The sequence below is a fragment of the Sapajus apella genome, unplaced genomic scaffold (assembly GCF_009761245.1).
Source record: "Sapajus apella isolate SASKATOON/1434 unplaced genomic scaffold, GSC_monkey_1.0 scaffold68, whole genome shotgun sequence".
NCBI classification, from domain to species: Eukaryota; Metazoa; Chordata; class Mammalia; order Primates; family Cebidae; genus Sapajus; species Sapajus apella.
Genome location: NW_022437008.1, coordinates 9,595,244 through 9,613,116, shown reverse-complemented (window position 1 = coordinate 9,613,116; position 17,873 = coordinate 9,595,244). Strand labels below are relative to the sequence as shown.

Genomic DNA, 17,873 nt, shown 5'->3' with positions numbered 1-17,873 from the left:
AGCCCTTTGGGCTCTCAGATTGTATGAAGCTCTGAGCTGCAGAAGATAGAGACCAGGGAGGAATTTTCCTGCTTTGCCCTTTCCCTGACCTTGTCCTGCCTGTAGGGGTGGCCTGAGATGGGTGGTGGACCAGTGAGGAGAGGCGAAGTTGGGAGCAGTACCTCTCAGCTCAGCTCTGACTCTGTGGGCGTGGCTTGCAGGAGTGGCTCAGCACCAACGTGATGCACGGCATCCCTGGGCTGGGCAGCTCAGGCCATGTGGTCAGGAGGAGTACACATGCTCCTGGCTTTGCTGCTCCTTCTCTGAGTGTCCGCCACACCTCCATCCAGAACCTGTGTCCCCCTGGCCCGCCCCTGCTTCCCACGGGGAGTGCCTGGAAAACTGTGGCTGTCATGTCACACAGACAGACAGGGGTGCAGCCCCCTCCCAGGTGGAAGGCTTTCTGCACGAGGGTGCCCCAGACAGTGATGAATCATCTCCCCACCAGCACCCCTGGGGGAACGCTAAGTAGGCAAAATGAAATGATCCGAGCTGGCCGTGCGCCAGGGCAGCAGGGCTAATCCTTGCCTTCGTGGGAGAGCCCGGGGCCGGAGGGTCTGCCACCAGTCACGGCCGCCTGCTGCAGTGCTGGCCCTGCGGCCCTGCCACCATCCCAGGACCCCGTAGGCCTCCTGCTTGCCCCTTCAACTCCCTGTACTTTCTAACGTGCATGCAACCCTGCACCGAGGAGGACTGAGAACATAGCGCAGCACGCTGCAGAGCTCAGCTCATCCAGGAGTCACTTTTAAAACACCTACCGCATGCCCACATCTGCGCGGGAGAGGAGACGGGGCCCTCTGCAGCTGCTGTGTATGGGACTTAGATTTTGTGTGGCACAGCAGGGCACCAGGTATGGAGAGCGGTTATCACTGAAGGATTGCTCAGTGCCAAGTACTCAGCCAAATGCTAGACAATTGCCTTTTGTTTGTTTTATTTTGTTTTTTTTGAGACAGGGTCTTACTCTGTCTCCCAGGCTGGAGTGCAGTGGCCCACTGCAGGCTCCGCCTCCTCGGTTTCAGGTAATCCTCCTACATCAGACTGCTGAGTAGTTGGGACCACAGGTGGGTACCGCCATGCCTTTCTAATTTTTGTATTTTCTGTAGTCGGGGTTTCGCCATGTTTCCCAGGCTGGTCTCAAACTCCCCCAAATTGCTGGGATTACAGGCATGAACCTGTAATCACACCTGGCCTGATAATTGCCTTTTAAATTCTTGCAGCAGTACAGTGAAGTGGATGTCCTTATTAACTCTTTTTATAAAAGAAGCGGCGAGGCTCAGAGAGGTCAAGTAACTCACACCAGGTTGCAGAGCTGGTGAATGCAGAACCCGCCTTGTGCTGGCCTGCCTGCTGGCTGTAGTAAACGGGTGCCATGACCTGTCCCCGAGTCCTCATAGACTTTGGCAATGCTTCTGGGTCTGGAATCAGCCTGGAATTTCTCTCTGTTCCCCTGTGCCATTTCTCAACCAGTGTACCCACATCCGGCACGCATTCCATTCCCTCCTTGGGGCTGGGCGGGGGAAATACCAAGGGTAAGGGGAGTGTGGGTCTTTCCTGCACAGGAGCTCACAGTGATACAGGCACGATGGTCCCTGCTCAGCCAGAACCAGGTAATCTGAGCAACTCCGTGCTGTCCGAAACCACCAGGAGAGAACACCTATTAGTGGGCAGCTCCACCACCCTGTTTCTGCCAGGGAGGGCACTGGGCACAGCTCAGCCCTGACTTTGAGAAAGTGTGAACTTAAAAAATAGATACTCTCCAGGGAAGAGAGGGTCATTCTCTCTACGAAAGTTAATCTGCAGAATGTGAGTGACAGGGTGGGCCTGAGTACACCAGGGGCTACAGCTGGTGCCTTGCTGGGCTGGGCAGGCAGGAGAGGTTGACTCAGGGCGTTCCTTATCCGTTCATTCTCTCATTTGTTCATTTATTTATTGAACAATATTTACCGAGCAACGAGTGTGTCTCAGGCACTTTCTATTAGGTTGGTGCAAAAGTAATTGCGGGTAATTGCAAAAGTAATTACACCGACCTAATAGATTTGGAAGGCAAGATCCATCAGTAAATAAAGCAACTCAATCTGCCTTCTCCAGGAAGTAGTGTGTGTGTGTATGTACCTGTGTGTGTTGTGTGTGCACATGTCCTGCATTTGCATGGCTGTGTGTGCCTAGGCATGCAAAGGCATGGATTTCCTGGAAGAGAAAGGAAACCCCAAGAAGGAATAAGAGCAAGGCTGGGCCTCCATTTCAGCCCTGGCCCACAGACCCTGCCAGCAGCTTCTGCCGAGAGGGGAGCTTTGAAAAATCCTCTGTTCTCCAGAAAGCCCTCGCTGGCACAGCCGACCTCCCTTCTGCCTGCTCTTTCTATCTTAGGGGCTGCGTCTGCTTCCCAGGCTTAGATTGGGTCACTGTCAGGACTCGCTGCTGGGCCAAGGTCAGCAGAAGCACCCACCCAGGGCTTCAGGTGAGGCCTCACTGGCGCCACGGGGAGGCTCCCTTTTATTGCTCACCCAGCCACTTGCTGAAAAATTAATTTGCACGTGAATCACATTTATTGAGACCTTCTGGATCAGATAACAGATGCAGACCAGCCTGTTCTGCAAGGCCATCCAGAGAAGAAATCCTAAAACATTCAGTGGACAAAGGGCTGCCTGCTGGCCTGAGGCTCACTCCTAGATGGAGCCCCTCCCTGGTGGTGTGCTTGTGTGTATTTGGAAGGCTCCCCTGGCATCAGAGGTTCTGGGCTCCATCCTGCAAGGGCTTCTGGAGTGGAGGCTGGGCCATGCAGCCGGGCACTCCTGACCGACTCTCTGGATTGGTTCTCCTGTAGCCCCTCGGAAGCAACCAGGAGCTGGCCCTCCCCTCCCTGGCCATCTGCTTGAAGCATCTGGTGATCAGGTGCAAGCCCCACACCGGAGCATTCAAGCTGAAATGTGCAGTCACCTTGCCACCCACACTCGCTTTTGTTATGCGGCCAGGCTGCCCCTCTTTGTGTCGGGGAGAACAGTTTGGGGATGGAAATCCGACTGCTGGTGCAGGGAATTCACCATGGCTGAGCCGAGATCCTGTAGGCAAAGAAGTTGGCCCTGTCTCCAGACCCGGTTGTCCCCTCCCACCAGGGTCCATGGACAAGTCTTCAGCAAACGGGTGCGCTTTCCAGAGCAGGGAGAAGATTGCTCATGAATGTCCTTTTTACACCACTGGGTCGAGCAGGTCTCAGATATTTGGACATAGAGGAGAAATGCTTATTAGTTTTATGCTCCACCATTATCTAATAAGGAAAGGGTGGGTCACTCCCATTGCTAGTGTAGAGTGATCGATGGCTCTTCAAGGGGTGATTCCTGGGGCCAGCAGTGAGGAGGGATTGGGAGTAGGCTGGGGACCTGCTCCTGAGGCTGATTGCTTCTGCGCTAACCCAAGTGTTTTGGAGGGCAACGTGGGTGTCTGTATTGTTGAAAACATCCTGTTCTTCAGCTTTAGTACGCACCCATCAGAGACCACTCGAGGGTTAATATGGGGGAGTTTTCAGCACCAGACAGTCCATTTCATTTTCTGAGCCACTGACGACTCAGCTGAGAGCTGTGGACTTACTGCACCAAGAGGTGCTTTCACTTGATTTTCAGTCTTGTAAAACACAGTCCCTGGGGCTGCCTCCCCAAACCACTATAGGCTTGTCCTCACGGCTGCCAGAGCCCATCGGCACTGCATTTAGAGTTCTCCTAGAGGGGGATTCAAGGTGAAGGTCTTCTCACAGAGAAGAGAATTGGGCTCCTACTTCAAACTATTAACTGTGAGTAATAGTTAACTGGAAGCAGCCTCTTTTTATTTGGGTTTTAGTAGCTCTGCGTGATGTTAAAGATGAAAGTGATGTCCTATTATGTGCTGGGGATGCGTTTTCTGTTCTTTTTTCTACAATAGCCGTGGGCATTACTCTAGAATGTTGTTACATGAAGAAACACCAAGAAACAAGCCTGTAAACACCAGAAGTCCAGCTGGGTGAGGTGGCTCCCGCCTGTAATCCAGACACTTTGGGAGGTGGAGGTGGGTGGATCACCTGAGATCAGGAGTTTGAGAACAGTCTGACCAACATGGCAAAACCCTGTCTCTACTAAAAATACAAAAATTAGCTGGGCGTGGTGGCGTGCACCTGTAATCCCAGCTACTCGGGAGGCTGAGGCAGAAAAATCACTTGAACCTGGGAAGCCGAGGTTGCAGTGAGCTGAGATCATGCCATTGCACTCCAGCTTGGTTGACAGAGTGAAACTCCATCTTAAAAAAAAACCTTAAAAACATAAAAAAAATTAAAACAAGTACCTATGCAACAATCCTGCATAATCTGCACATGAACCCCAGAACCTAAAGTATAATAATAATAATAATAATAATAATAAAGAAAGCCATAGGAAACAGAAAATATAAAAAAATAAAATTAAAAAAACACAAAAAACAAACTAAACGAAAACAAACAAAAACACAAAAACCAGAAGTCCTGCCTACGCCCCAGTCTCTGTCGCCACCTCTCCTAGTGTTAATTGTGACAAGCAGTTTGATGTTGCTGAAGTCACTGCTGGCTGAAATTAGTGAGAGATTTTGTTCTTGAGAGACACAGAAAACAGAAGTCAAAATTCCTGACAGACTCCATCAGTTTGTGTCAATCCCGGGTATCTTCTTTAGATGACCTGGAAGATTGAATTCTGGGTATGGACAGTTAAAGGGTGGAGAGAGGAGGAAGAGGGCTGAAGATTAGAGATTTCTGGGTGGTCCATGACATTCCTGGCTGTGAGCGTTTTACCAGCAAAGCCCTTTCCGATAAGGTGATCAAACAGGAAGATACGTATCTTACTTTTAAATTTTTGGAAACTCTCAACATTCCATAATTGATCCACTTCCTTAGCAGAAAAATGTACACCTGCCAAAAGTTTTCAACCTTAGATATTGGAATGAAGGCTAACGTTGTTTATATTTTGGAAGAAGCTGATTGTGGTATCAGATAGAATCTAGCTACCAAATGCTTCCGTAAGAATAGATAACTCAGTATGTCAATATTTAGTTGTATTTTTCCTTCTTTTTATTATGCATTGACAAATTCTAGTTGTATATAATTATGGGGTACAAAGAGGAGTTATGATTTTAAATACAACTTGGGAAGATTGAATTAAGCTGATTAACATATCCCGTCACCTTAAATATTTAACTTTTTAAAATAAGAACATAAGCAATTTACTCTCTGGTGATATGGAAATGTAACAAACTCAACTATTAGCTATATTCAGCATACCATGCAACTGTTCTAAATGAAAATTCAAAGGCGTTCCTCCCACTGATCTAAGGCTTCAACTTCTGGTAACCACCATTCTTCTCTCTGCTTCTATGAGTTGAATTGAGTCAGAGCCCACATTTAAGTGAAAACACCCAGTATTTGTCTTTCTGTGTTTGGCATATTTCGCTTCATTTAATGTTCTCCAATTCCATCCAGATTGTCACAGATAGCATTAGATTTTATTTTTATTTGATTTTTAAAATTTTTTAATTTTTTTGTAGAGATGGGATCTCACTATGTTTGCCAGGCTGGTCTTGAACTCCTAGGCTAAAGCAATCCTCCCGCCTTGGCCTCCCAAAATGCTGGGATTACAGGCATGAGCCATCACACCTGGCCAATATTAGATTTTAAACACCCCCTAAGGATCTTTAATTTTAAAGATGTCATCTTTTTCTTTTCTTCTTTTAATCAGCACATGAGTGCAGCATGTGGTGTGATTTCCCTCGTGAAACATTGCCTGTACTAAGCATGTGCCTGAAGTGACACTACCCCTGTCCCCACCCTGGTCATAACCCCTTCCCAGGAGCTCAGGCTGCAGGAAGGTCGCTTCCATTGCATCCCGGTGCTAGTCTAGCAGGCCATCCCTCCTGGTGTCAAAGACCCAAATGTCTCTCTCTCCCGCCTCTTGGTGGAGCATGAAGACAAGGTCCCGTTGGCTTAAGGCGCGGTGCTGGCTTTCTCTGATGGTTGTGCCGTAAGTTAGCAGGATAAGTTTGACAGTAATTTAATTTTCATTGACAAATGCTGTCATAATATTGAGAACAAAGTGATATATTGTATCAACAGTAGTGGTCGACGCTCAGCCAGTCATATGGACTGGGCGAGCACCATATGGTTCTTCTAAGCTCGACTTGGAAAGCTCTGGCTAAGAACTTGACAAGCTTAAGATACCAGTCAGGAAAAACGATTACCCTTGAGAGGTTCCTGCCATGCCTCCAGCCTCTGAATTTCCTAGAGAAAAGGAGGGGGCGCTTCCTGGGTGCCAGCCAGGTTCCACCACACCTCTGGGTTGGAGCAGTCCCTCAAGGGCACCTTGGAAGGAGTGTGTCCCCCACACAGCGGGGCCAGCCACAGTCAAGCAGATCCTCTGCTGACAGCCAGCATAATCGAAAGTCCTGAGATGATAAAACACCATTGATTTCCTGTTGGTTTGTGTTTGTTCCTGGCTGTGGTCCTCTCCACTTAATGCCGGTGAATGTTGCATCCACGCGTGTGAATGAGGCCAGGACTGAAGTCTGGCCCACGTTACAGACTCACATAATCCAACCAGAAAAGGGGACAGGATTTTCATCTCGGGAGTGCAGTTCGTTATGACTGCATCTCCAGACCCCCTTCTGGGCCAATCGGAGCCAGAGCCGTGAGTCGATTACGTGTCAGTCTTTGTGTGCCTGGGTGCATGTGTGTCTGACTAAACTCTTGGCCAAAATCTCAGCTAGACGATTTGACCAAAAGTGTCACCACTGTCAAAAGCAGTCTCCATTTGCTCTGTTTTCCTAACACTGAGCTTATTTTAATTCTGGTTACTGTACGTAGAAAAAAAACAACAAGGGAAAGTTACAAACAGTCTGGGAGAGAAGAAAGCTGTATGTGTGTGTGCGTGTGTGTGTGTGCATGCCACACACGCACATGTTTAGGGACACACCATATCCCCATGCACATTCGACTGGTGTCCTTGTCTGGCTTGCCAAACGTTCGGGGACCTTCCATTCTCCGAAGGATTCCCATTCCAAACAACACTAAGTAAAGGAACAGGCATATAGCGTAGATTGGAGATGGTGCAGCGTTGGCACAGCCCTTCTGCCATGGTGAACAGGTATCTGGGAAAGATGACAGTCCAAATCCTGTCCTTATTGGAGTTTATCATTTATTTGGATTTTGTGGTTGGTGCTTTGCGTTTATTATTATCTTAACAAAGAGAGGGAGAGAGTGCAGTTCGCAGAACTGGGCACTGGTACAGCTGCTCTCCAAGATGGCTCCCTGCCTGAGCCGGGGCTGTCCTTCTTTGCAAGGCACTCTCTTGTCCCACTCTGCATGGATCCTCGGCTCCCAGGCACTCTGGCCAGGAGCAAGGGGTGCCTGCAAGGTGCAGGGGGGAGCCTCTAAGTGCAGATGGTTCTCTGGAGGCCCCAAGAGCTCCTGGGTATGTCTGGAGGTGTCCTTGGTCTTGAAAGAGAGTGTTGACTTGAAAAAGCAGGGCAGATTGGAGGAGCAGCTGCCCTCCTTGTGGATGGCATCCGTTGGTGGCTGTGTAAAGAGGAGTTCCGGACTGCCTCCCATTACCATTTCATTACGCGACAGCAGACCCATCCACAGATCCATACGCTGCCTCTTGGATGGGGTTTCCGAACACAGCAGGACACTGTGGAGAGCGCTTACCTCCTCTCCTGCCTGCTGGAAACCCAGCTCCCTGCCATGTGACGCTTTCTGAGCTGTGGCCACAGGCTCTCCCCGGGTATCCCAGCTGATGGGTGCCCGCAGAGAATGGCTGGGCCGCTGGAGTGCTGTGCAAGGTGCCAGTAGCTGTAACATTTTCCAGAAGGGTCTCTGGAGAGAATGTGTCAGCAAAACACCCAGCTAAAGCATGTTTTCTCACCCAGGTACCCCTGGGAATTGGAATCTTGCTTGGTGGGTCCCAGGGGTGGGACACCACCCACTTCACAATGGTGGCCAGCCATGAAAAATGGTGACCGCCTAAATGAAGCTGGCTTTTCTTATCTGGATCTGACTCACCAGCATTTTAATGATGAGAGAAGTGAGATAAGCAGGTCCTATCCAGACAGGGAAGGTGAGAGGGTCTTTGGCCCTATCCGCTGATTCCACGATGGGTGATTATCTTCCCCATGGCAGTGTGGTGGAAGGGCTTGGGGACCAGATGCCTGTCCTGACTCCATCATGGCTGAGCAAAGAATCCCATCCTCATGAGGCCCCTATCTCTTCATAGATAAAAGGACAATATTGCGTGTGAAAAAATGATGATTCCCCATATTCTTCAAGTCAGAAACTCCTTCCTTCCTTTCTGGGGATTTATCATCTTTATGTTTAAAGAGAAAAGTCCACAGGGTGGAAGCAGAAAAAGCTACTCTTTCTCTCTGTTTAAATCCATTTTGTGACACTGAATTTCCCCCACCTATTTTGGGTGAAATCTAGATGAGGTCCCACAATGCTTTTGGTCACATTGGAATAACGCAGGTCTTTATGTGCCTTTAAGTCATAGAAGAGCCTCACATGGAAGCATGTGTTTCAATGTCTTACTCCTAACTCCAAGCTCCGTTTAGAGTGGAATCATCTTCTGGAGCTGGCTTCAGCCTGCTGCAGGCCTGGGGATGGTGGCAGCCCATGGCTTCCCTGGTCCCCAGCCTCGTGTTTTCCCTTCTCCTATGCTTTCTGGCCATCCTGGATTTGAACAGGGCCTGCAGAAGGTGTCAGGGCTGGAAACACGGTCATGACAGTTGTTTTTCTCCTGGGCTGGATGTTTTCTGGACTTCTTGGGAGCTCTCCCACATCTCCAGGATTCTGTCACCTACAGTTTGGGCATGTGGCCTCTGGCTGGCTGCTGGCTGCGAGCGCTTCAGCAGTGAATATCCAGTCTCTTCCGGTTGAGCTGTTTCATCCTTTTAGGCAGCCTCGTGGGCAAGGTCCTTGACAGTACTTTTATGTAGAGGGTCCTTCCACAATGACCCACATCTGGACCTTGGGAAATACACTTCATGTCTTCCAACAAACTGAAACTGGAACCTTTCCCCATACAGACCTCCTCTCAACCCACCGTAGGAACAGCCTCTAGCCTTTCCACTTTTGCATAGCTGGGCTTCATGTCCCACTGACACCAAGGGACATGGAAGAGGTTCTCTTTGCGGGTCCATCAACTGGGATTGAAGTGAAGGAAGCAACCTCTGTCCATTCCGCATGGAAGGAGGGCTGGTGAGAACATCACACCCACCAACTCCTTCCAAAGAATTCCTCTATTTTGCAAATCTCTGCCTTTTCAAATTCAATCCTTCTATAGCTTCAAATTGGGTCTTTGCATGAGGTTGAAGATACTTCTTGACCAGTCCTGGTTCTCAGTTTGGATAAAGCAAGCACTCATCCTTTTTGATTTGTGGTCAGACTTTTGGAGTTTCCATCCAGAGTAAGAAAAACACATATTTTAGCATCCTGCCACTCTTGACAATCAGGTAGCTTTTCTTCCAATCCAAATCCAATTCTTTCTCTAGCAGATCAGTCCTCTTTTCTCTTTTGAGATACTTGGTGAGAGCAGAGTTTATTAGTTTTGCACTTACCATAGCCCTTCTGGTACATAAAAATTGATTGAGCTAGTTGCTTCTCACCTTGCTTTTCTGAGAAAGACTGTGTCCTTTTTTTTATTGCAAGAGTTAGACAAAGGCAGCAAGGTATTTTGAGGGTTTTTTGCAAGGCTGGTGTTATGTAGACAAATAGATTGACTCCGTACTTTGCCTTTTGCTCTGCTCTTGGATGTTTGCGACATCAGAGCACAATCTAAACATCCTTGTGGCTTCCTCACGGACCACCCAGAAGTAGTCTATGCAAACCCTAAGAATTCTTTCCTGAATGTTCCAGTCTGCATTGGACAACCTGGTATCAGCTTCAGGTCTGTTGTGTTGACACTACTTCTGGTCCCTGGGGAATACTAAGGTCAATCTTGATGAAAAGCCAGAAAACCAGGGGTCCTTCTGAACCCCAACCTCTGTTCCATTTGAGCGTAACTCTTCTATCGGTCATGAGGCCTTGAGGGTCTTAACATCTCACACTGCTGTATTAGTCTGTTCTAGAATTGCTATAAATACCTGAGACTGGGTAATTCACAAATGAAAGAGGTTTAATTGGCTCATAGTCCTGTAGGCCGTACAGGAAGTATGATGCTGGCATCTGCTCAGCTTCTGGGGAGGCCTCAGGAAACTGACAATCGTGGTGGAAGGTGAAGTGGGAGCCAGCACTTCCCATGGCCCGAACGGAGGAAGAGTGAGAGGCAGGAGGTACTATATGCTTTCAAACAACCAGATCTCAAGAGAACTCACTCACTATCACAAGAACATCACCAAGGGGCATACTGCTAAAAACCATTCATGACACATCTTCCCCTTGATCCAGTCACTTCCCACCAGGCCCCACCTCCAACATTTTACAACTCTCTACCTCAGATTTGGGGGGGGGGATACGGATCGAAACCATATCAACTGTTTAGTCCTCTGACTCACTGGAGAGGATGCGTCTGGGCTTCTGAAGGCATTTAAGGTAGTCATGGGCCAGATTAGCACAAGAGCAAAACTTCATATATCTTTGCAGTCAAGAACAGGACACACTGCAGTACTAAGCAAATGGGATCATCTTCCAATTTACTCTTTCTTGAAGTGCTTCAAAACTATCTAAATTTCAGATAGTGTACTCTTAGTTTCACAATTTTCAGTTGACTTATTTTAGAGATTCCAATTTTCTACCTAAATTCCTTGTCATCTAGTATTTTGTCCTTCTTTTTTTTTGAGACGGAGTTTTGCTCTTGTTACCCAGGCTGGAGTGCAATGGCACGATCTCGGCTCACCGCAACCTCCGCCTCCTGGGTTCAGGCAATTCTCCTGCCTCAGCCTCCTGAGTAGCTGGGATTACAGGCACGCGCCACCATGCCCAGCTGATTTTTTGTATTTTTAGTAGAGACGGGGTTTCACCATGTTGACCAGGATGGTCTCGATCTCTTAACCTCATGATCCACCCGCCTCGGCCTCCCAAAGTGCTGGGATTACAGGCGTGAGCCACCGCGCCCGGCCTATTTTCTTAAATATATCAGGTATAGTTATTCTAAAGTCTGTAACTCTAGAACTCAATATTTGGATCTTCCATGGCCTGATTACATTCGCTGTTGCCTGATTTTCTGTCTTTGTTTTTTGCTCATTTGGTCTTATTTCTGGGTGTACCTGGTAATTTTTATCAAATGTCAGACATGGTGTAAACATATTTTGGAGATACTCTTTGGCTCTATATGAGAACTGCCAAACAGGAATATAACATAAACCACACATGTCACTTAAATTTTGTAGTAGCAACGTGAAATAAGCAAGAATTACTAGTTAATTATTTTAATAACATGTTTTGTTGTATTTAATCTGGTATACCCAAAGGACTATTATTTGAACAGGTAACCAATATAAAGAGTATTAACTGGACATTTTACACATCTTTTTTTGTACTAAGTCTTGGAAATCCAAGTATTTTACCCTCACAGCACTTCTTAATTCTGACAAAGCCACATCACAAGTGCCCAGTGCCACATGTGGCCCTCAGCTGCCCTGCTGGACAGCACAGCATTAGATGGTGTTATCTTCCTCTAGGGAGGATTTACTTTTGCTCCCAGTAGGCTACTGGGCTTTGGGCAGATCACCTTAAGTCAATCAGAAATTGAGCAGGTTTTAATAATTTATTTCTTTTTTATTTTTATTTATTTATTTTTGAGAAGGCCTCTCACCCTGTCATCCAGCCTGGAGTGCAATGGCATGATCTCCGCTCGCCGCAACCTCCATCTCCCAGGTTCAAACGATTCTTCTGCCTCAGCTTCCCGAGTAGCTGGGATTACAGGCACCTGCTACCATGCCTAGCTAATTTTTGTATTTTTAGTAGAGACAGGGTTTTAGCATGTTGGCCAGGGTGGTCTTGAACTCCTGACTTCGTAATTTGCCTGCTTCAGCCTCCCAAACTGCTGGGATTACAGGCATGAGCCACCGTGTCCAGACTTAAGGATTTATTTCTTACCTGTTCTTATGACTAACTGTACCCCTTTAGGGGTAACAGATGAATGTGTGGGTTGCTTACCAGGAAACTTCTGCCTTACCTTATCTTCTTGGTCCCTTGGACTACCGAAGTCTCTGCTTTGCTTCTTAGCATCTCGTTGGCTGCCATTTGTAAGTTCACAACTATCTCAAGGGGAAAAGCAAAGTCAAAAGCATTCTGTGCTCCTTCCTTTTCAGAATCTTGACCTGTCAAGTCCTGGCTCCTTTGATAACTCTATTACACCTTAAAGTTATTTATATACACACATACTGGCCAGGTGCTGTGGCTCATGCCTGTAATCCCAGCACTTTGGGAGACCAAGGCAGGCAGATCACCTGAGGCCGGGAGTTTGAAACCAGCCTGGCCTACATGGTGAAACCCCATCCCTACCAAAAAATACAAAAATTTGCTGGCTGTGATGGCACGTGCCTGTAGTCCCAGCTACTTGAGAGAGTGAGGTGGGAGGATCGCTTGAATCTGGGAGGCGGAGGTTGCAGTGAGCCAAGATGACGCCACTGCACTCCAGCCTGGGCGACAGAGTGAGATCCTGTCTCAAGAAAAAAAAAAATTGTTTATAGACATGCATACATACACCACTATTTTTTTCATGCAGCTTTTCTGGTTGTGCTCAATAAAACAGTTGATTTGGTACAAGCCCTTTTACCATAGCCAGAAGTACAAGTAAAATAACGTCTTAAATAACTAAAACCAGATTTTCCTCTTCTGTTTGGCAATCAGCACTGTTTCAGCCTTTGAGAGAAAACTTACTTCTTTACTTCTGACTCAGCACACCAAATCTCTGGGGAAGAAGATTATCTCTCCAGTTCTAAGGACTGGCAAATTGAGGCAGCATAAGATTGTGCCTCACAAGAGTCAAGGCCAAGATCCTCGGGGCTTCTCACTGCACAGTCCTACCAGCCTGCATGGCAGGGAGGTTGGCAGACCTGGTATTGGCACTGGTAGCTCCAGAATAGCCCTCTGTGCAGGCACAGACACCCCTTAGAGGAACAGGAAGAAATGGTAGCAGTGACCATTATTCCGGGCAAGCTTACGGTTTCACAGAGATCAGAGGCATATTCAAAGGACACTCATTTCTTTTCTTTTCTTTCTTTCTTTTTTTTTTTTTTTTTTGAGACAGAGTCTCACTCTGTTGCCAGGTGCCAGGCTGGAGTGCAATGGCGCGATCTCGGCTCACTGCAACCTCTGCCTCCTGGGTTCAAGCGGTTCTCCTGCCTCAGCCTCCCAAGTAGCTGGGATTATAGGCGCGGGCCACCACATGCAGCTAATTTTTTTTGTTTGTTTTTTAGTAGAGACAGGGTTTCACCATGTTAGCCAGGATGGTCTCGATCTCCTGACCTCATGATCCGCCCGCCTCAGCCTCCCAAAGTGCTGGGATTACAGGTGTGAGCCACCGCGCCTGGCCAGGACACTCATTCCTTATGTAGCGTTTACTAAGATGTTGTCTTATACCAAACTCTGGGCTAGGGCCTTGTGTCAGCAGCAAAAAGCCATCATTCACAGCCCTGCTGTCGGGGAGCGCATCTCCTGGGGCACATCCTGGTTTGGTATGAGGGTCCTATCTGGGACGTAGACACAGAATGCTGCGGACACATATGACCCCACGCAGCTGTACTCATTTCCCCCTGCCCAAGTCTCTAGTTCAGCTTTAGTATCACTTGGTTATCTCCAGATCAGCAGCTAAGAACTTATAATGTTTCAAATATAAAATATTTAAATTAAAAATTTTTATCATGTTAGTGAGATAAAATCGTTAGCATTAATAGAAATTTAACTTTTTCACAGAAAAATGGAAGTTAATTGAAGCTTACTTTTAATTCACTACATTTAACCCAGTCTGTTTTGCGTTTCAAAAAAGAAATCAACTTGTGTTTTCTTGAAAGAAAAGCAAATTCTACTTTTTTTCTGTTCTGATTATTTAAAGAATAGGAGAAAAACACTGCTAGGCACTCCTTTCTGCATGAAGATTGCTAGAGTTTTAGTTTTTTTCCTTTCATCTTTCTTCCTTGCCTAGCTTTTACGAAATTGTACTCTTACTGTGTCATATGATTTCGGCATGTCATATACATGTAATATATGTGTGTAGTATGAAAGCTTTTCTCATGTTATGAAAACGTATATGTATAAATGTATGGCTACATTTATTGAGGGAAATAAAATTTCATTATATAGTTATTTGCTCTATTGTTGAATATGTCAACTGTTTCCCATGTTTTTATTATTACAAATATAATACAGGGAATGTCTTTGAACATAAAGGCAGCTCCTCTTTTTCTCCCTTCACCCTGGTGCTTTACGGTATTTCTGTAGGGAAGACTACCAGAAATGAAATTACTGCATCAAAGCCATGGGATATTTATATGCTCTTTCACTTAGTTTTAAGCCTCAAATTTACTCCTCCAATGGGAAATCACTTCCCACCAAATCTCAAGTCCAAGACAGGCATTGGGTGGCTTCTCTTGGTCAAGATCTAATGCCTGTCCCAAGATGAGGAGACCTAGCGGGCGGCAGTGAGGTGGGGCAGGTCTTCGGAATTGTGGGAGGGGCTGGTTGTGAATGGAAAAGTGGACCTGATTTCAAAGCCAAGGACAATAGTACAAGCTAAAGGAAAGCCTATTCAATGAGATCGGTAATGCACTTGCAGGAAAACCTTTGGAGAAAAACAGCAAAGTTTGCAGGACCACCTCCCTCTGCAATGGGGGCCGTTGCTGATATGCATGGGTGTTGGATTTTTGGCAACTGAATCCTATTTTAGATGCATTGTGAGCTGAATCCTATTTTAGATTGACTCATGTAAGGAACCCCGTGGTGACTCTATAAATCAGAAAGTTCGTTTGCATTGCAAATCGCCCTTTCCTAAGTAATCTTCAGCTCCTTAATTTTACAAATTGTATATTGGAAATCTTTTATTTCTGTATATTGGCTGTTGCAAAGTACACTTGGAGGACACTTGGGGCCCATTCAGCAGTGGAGTTTGGGGGTCTTGTTGCAGGCATGTTCTTCTAGTCAATCCTTTCCTGGGGGTTGGTAGTCTGTCCTCCATCTCTGGTGGACAGCTGATGGCATTTGCCTTCCAGGTTAAGCCCCAGTGATAAAGTCACTGCCAGGACCCTCAAACTGAAGGAGGAATGGACCCCAAAAGCTTCAGGGGAGACTGAAATGTGTTGGCTGATGAGAAGGTAGGTCAGGGAAACTCGGGAAAACTCGAGGCATGTTAGCCTTGGGCTCACATTACAGAGAGGAGGCTGAAGTTTCAGAAGGAAATTCTGATCATCAGAAATGCCTGCAGGAGGTCCTCAACTCTAGCAACATATTAGATCCCACTGAGAAAGGAGAGACTGTTGTGCTGCAGACCATTGTCCAGATGGGTTTCAGGAGATGATGCAAAGGCTTTGTCTGAGGGTGAGATGGATGAGTCAGTCAGTGCCTTCTTTGAGTGGATCAGATATCAATAGCCTTGGATCTCTCTGTCCTGAGTACCTGAGTGAAAGAGGCTGTGTAGGGTGTGACAGCCCAGCTCCCTAAGGGACACAACTGAGGTGTGTGACTGACAATGGCCTCAGCACTGGAGCTTTCTCTTATCCATTTATGTCAACAGCAAAAAGCCATGGAGCTGGGCCTTAGAAATCTAACATTGCTCAAAAGTCATATCTTAACTCATGACCTTTCTCGACGTATTTATAATGACAGATTGGATTTCATAAGTAAAGTGAGCTTTGCATAAATTAATAAAATATTTCACTGGGTGGCACCATTTCCCAAGTTATTGGGGATCCTGTGGTGGGGGCCTGGCCCATGCTTCTCCTCTTGCTGAGTTCATGAATCTAACCTTTCCACTGGGGCTGTGTCCTTTATCCCAGCCTTGGCTGCTGAAAACTGTGCTAAAATGTCACTGAACTTTGCAAGTTACTGAATTTGCTGGGGTATTACTTAAACCTCCAAACCTCATTGGAGGTGGATGAGGGAGAAACACTCCAAGACCCACACTTGACTTGGGAAGATTTGGAAAGAATCCCATGACGTCACGTCTCTGCTGGGGCTTGGAGGAAAATTGATACGGGCATCAGTAATCATTTAACAATCAACTTGTCCTAAACTTTTATACCCATTTATGCAGTGTTTAATTTACATTGATTTCTTCATTTTCCATGTAGTAATTAATTTTGTCTTACTGACAGATGATTCTCAATGACTGATTTCAAGACACATTCCGGACAGGTACTTTTTAACCCTTCGTTTTGCTTTAAAGAGCCTTATTCTACCCTGGGGTTCTGCCAGCTATCACAAAGCAATTTCTGGAGGGGGGATTTTGAGGGACCAATGTGTGTGGAAGCAGGGAGGTGGGAGGGAAGTTTTCACGTAGATTGTATGTTAACTTAGGGTAGCTTTGGGTGGAAGATTGGGAGTTGGGTTGGGGAGGGGGGCGCTTAAATCTCCCCCAATTAACCCTTTGCTCCCCTTAGTTATTATTGCTTTAGTCCATGCTTGAGTGAACTCCAGGAGAGTGGAAAAATTTTCTTTGCTTTAGAAGACAAAGTAGAAATTCCCAGATTCAATTTGAATCAAAAATCGGGGGGAAGTGATGGAATGAACCAAATTGAAGGACAAGCATTTTTTGTTATTGATTTCACTTTTCGATCTTTGTCACACGTGTTATAAATGTCATCTCTGAAGGTGAGAGCTTCAGAGACAAGTGTTTAAAATGGCAGCGGAGCTGCAGATACCAAGTGAGCCCTGTGGTTTAACTTCACTTGTTCGAGAAGTGCTTGTCCACTTCAGTTGTCCCTGGGAGAGGCTGGAAGAATGATCTCCAGTCAAAATAGAGTGGGGTGCATTTTGGTTTGCTATGCTTAACTCTTTCTCTTCTTACATATGTTTAAAAATTTCCTTCTGCCTTTCATTCTTACTTTGTAATCTCTAAGTATGAATTCATAACTATTTGGTTTAAGGTATGTACATCTCCATAGTTAAAATTATAAAAATGGGGAGAAAGCTTACAGTGGACATTTTTTTAAAAAAAAAAAAACTTTTTTTGGGGGAAATCAATGCCTTGGTGCCTTAGCGTCTCAAGAGATGACTTTTGGGGAAATACTCCTGTTATTATTAATGAGGAGGGCATGTATCCTTCATTTTGCAACTTTTCATCCTCAATGACCTTTTAAATATAGAAACTGTTGAAGTCACATTTTAATATTAATGAATGGTGTAAAAGGTAAATGAAGTTCAAATTATTCTAATACTTGCATGTTAGGATCCGTGTCTATACCCATATCTCCTCCATTGGCTTGTCATAACTTTATAAGTGGCAAAGGGATTTGACTGTCAAGCCCCACAGATGAGAGGGTTGTTTGCTAGTGGTGGCAGCCCACTTACGGGACAGCACCACCCGGCAGCAGGAAGCTTCCCATCTAGACACATACGTCCTCATGCTTTCCGTCATTATTCTGACCTAGACATTCACCAAGAATGAAGACGCATTCATTTGGCGAGCAACACATCTGCATTTTTGGAAAGTCCTCCATGCCTTTGCCCAGCCTGGCCTTTTGCTGGGCCAGCTTTGGGTTGGAGCCCTGAGGACGGCAGGTCACAGATCGAAGCACCATCTTCTGCATCTGTAGCTCCGTCTCCCAGTGCGAGAGTTGGGCCCCTTTGGGGATTTCTGCCATTATTTTTTCAGAGAAGGTATTCAGCTGTGGTTTGCCTTGTCACAACAAAGGTCTTTTTG

The 17,873-nt window shown here is 46.3% G+C and overlaps 1 protein-coding gene across 8 annotated transcripts in view; it reads left to right on the top strand.

Annotated features, from left to right (window-relative positions):
- Positions 1 to 17,873, top strand: part of ZNF536 (zinc finger protein 536) — a 483,243-nt gene that overhangs the window by 398,442 nt on the left and 66,928 nt on the right. For 2 of the 8 annotated variants that reach the window (XM_032249174.1, XM_032249173.1), the window contains one exon: positions 16,327 to 16,366. The exons of the other annotated variants lie outside the window; for them this stretch is intronic. In XM_032249174.1, the coding sequence (XP_032105065.1) occupies positions 16,327 to 16,340 (14 nt within the window). In that variant the 3' untranslated portion in view covers positions 16,341 to 16,366. The remainder of the gene's footprint in view (positions 1 to 16,326; positions 16,367 to 17,873) is intronic. 8 annotated transcript variants of the gene reach the window in all.